The sequence below is a fragment of the Otolemur garnettii genome, unplaced genomic scaffold, assembly GCF_000181295.1.
Source record: "Otolemur garnettii isolate 467f Iridium unplaced genomic scaffold, OtoGar3 scaffold00016, whole genome shotgun sequence".
NCBI classification, from domain to species: Eukaryota; Metazoa; Chordata; class Mammalia; order Primates; family Galagidae; genus Otolemur; species Otolemur garnettii.
Genome location: NW_003852411.1, coordinates 10,607,351 through 10,609,967, shown reverse-complemented (window position 1 = coordinate 10,609,967; position 2,617 = coordinate 10,607,351). Strand labels below are relative to the sequence as shown.

Here is a 2,617-nt window from a genome sequence, read left to right as displayed (position 1 = left end):
GTGGCTGGCGCCTTAGCCGGTTGAGCTATAGGCGCCGAGCCAAAAATTGCTTTATTTTTAAAAGTTCTGTCTAATAATACTCCAGCTTTAGGTTCTCATATATGTCATTTTCAAAACTCCTTTTTCCAGATATTGTCTCATTTGGACACTCATGATAACTTAGTCAAGTTGGAAGAAAAAGTATTCTGACTTCAATTTTTAATGGTCAAAGTCTCAAAAATGCTTGCAGTTTTACAGAGTGGCATGGCTTGGTGGAACCAGGAATCCCACACATGTCCTCTGCCTCTGAGCTCAATGTTCTCCAGTGTAACATGCCACTTCCCAGTTAGACTCCACCCCCCCAAATGAAGAAAAGTGTAAACATAAAAGGTGTGAGTACTCCAGAAGGTATCATGGCTTTCCAAACAGGAATGGCTTCCAGAAACTTCTCATTTGAATCAGAGAGACATAAACTCAATAATGTTGTTAATTATTAATTATTATTTTTCTGGAATGAGGAGTGGTGGAGAAAAAGGCCCAAACAGAACCCCAAATGTAGGACAAATGTTCTTTAGAATGTATCTATTTAACAAGCTTTTTATAGCACTTTCTTTGTGCCAGGCACTGTTCTAAGCACTTCACAAATAATAACTCTTGTGGTCCTAGTAATAACTCTAGGAAGTATTATTATTATTTTCTATTCCCATTTTTTTTTTATTGAATGGTAACTATGTACATTAATGCACTTCTGGGGTACAGTGTGGGGTTTTCACACACAATCCGAAACACTTCCATCAAACTGGTTAACATAACCTTCATGTCATTTTCTTAGTTATTTTAAAACGTTCACATTCTACTCTTAGAAAGATTCACTTGTATATTATTACCATTTTATAGATAAAGACAGTGGCTTGCCCAAAGTCACACAGACAGTGAGTAGTGGGGCCAGGATTCACGCTCGAGGAATCTAAGCTCTGAAGTCTAAGCTGTTAACCATCACGACATGCCAAACATTTCTGGACTTTTAGACATTATCCCTTGCGTGCCTAGTATTGGACCACTGTTTCCATTCTCTGTCTGATCCTCTTTCTTTTGTGGTTTCAGATGGATCAGTTCATGCAGCAGCTTCAGAGCCTGGAGGCCCTGATTTCAAAGGCACAGAGTGGTGGCGGAGCAGTACCCAATACAGAGCTGGAAGACAGGATGCAGCAGGCTGAGCAGGCCCTCCGGGACATCCTGAGAGAAGCCCAGATTTCAGAAGGTGATGATACCAGCTTCCCTCTTTAGACAGGAGAGAATTCATAGTCCTACACTAGGTGACAGAGTCTTCTGAGGACATTAGTTCAGCAGGTGTCTCCAGAGGTAGAACTATTCGTGACATTCCCCTGGGACTTGACTGATGGCGCTAAAAGAATGGTTGCACACATGTATCTATTGGTTTTTGTAACTTTGCCATTAGCCAGTCATCCTCCATTATGTTTAATAACTCGTGCATCCTAACCCAGAAGGTGCTCATCCTGCCTTTCCTTCTTTGTGTTTAGGTGCTAGTAGAGCCCTCAGTCTCCAGTTGGCCAAGGTGAGGAACCAGAAGAACAGCTTCCAGAACCGCCTGGATGACCTCAAGATGACAGTGGAAAGAGTTCGGGCCCTGGGAAGTCAGTATCAGAACCGAGTTCAGGACACACGCAGGCTCATTACTCAGATGCGACTGAGCATGGCGGAAAGTGAAGCTGCCCTGCGAGACACGGTGGGTGTTGCTGGCTTGGGGGCTGAGAATCCTGCTGTGTGGGAGACCCGCCTGTAGATCTCGCTGGCTCACTTCCTGCTCTGGGCTACGTGACCGGTAGTTGGACTTCTCTTCCTTGTAATGGTCATACTACTCTGTCTTTGGCCTCCTGCAGCTGCCCATTGTACTGCATTCCCTGTTTCTCCCTAGTTCATTTGTTCCTAACCACATCCTTACCTCGGCCCTGTCTATCCTTCCTTTTTTTCTGCCAATCTCCTAGCTTGCAAACTGCCACAGGCAGGATTTACTTTTGTTCATATTTGCATTCTCAGCCCACAGCCCAGACATTTACCCATTGTGGTAAATGTCTACTGCATGAATGAATGGATGGATAAAGAAATGAAGGAATGCATGAATGAATGAATGAAAAGGCAAAGAAGGGAGGAGCCCAATAAAGACATGGTTTTAAAAACTGAAAAGAATTGAGGCCAGTATGCTTTTCTTACCAATGTAGTTTGTAGTGTAGTAGGAAGGAGAGATTTGGTTGAACATGCTTCTATTTCTGAATTAAGAAGATTGTTGTGACAGTAATGTAAGTGGGGGGAGATGAATAAAGGAAATTGGGAGGTGATCAGGTACTACCATGAGGAACTCACGTTAAGAAAAATATGTATTGGTTTTTTCCCTTATTGCAAAAATATTTATTGTAGAAAATAAGCAAAAATTCCCTACAATCCCATTATTACTAAACACTGTTAAAACTTGCTATATATCCTACTGGACTTTAAATACATATAAAAATGTGCACATGTGTATATTTTTACACATTGCCACTCTAGGAAAAATTTGTTTTCCTTGGGGCCATGGTTTTTTATTACAAAAATAAAATAAAAGCTTTGAAAACAGGGTAGC

At 41.7% G+C, this 2,617-nt stretch overlaps 1 protein-coding gene across 1 annotated transcript in view; it reads left to right on the top strand.

Moving 5' to 3' along the window:
• Window positions 1-2,617, top strand: part of LAMC2 (laminin subunit gamma 2) — a 64,888-nt gene that overhangs the window by 49,965 nt on the left and 12,306 nt on the right. The window contains exons 13-14 of the mRNA XM_003785639.2: window positions 1,084-1,240; window positions 1,521-1,726. Of these exons, the coding sequence (XP_003785687.1) occupies window positions 1,084-1,240; window positions 1,521-1,726 (363 nt within the window). The remainder of the gene's footprint in view (window positions 1-1,083; window positions 1,241-1,520; window positions 1,727-2,617) is intronic.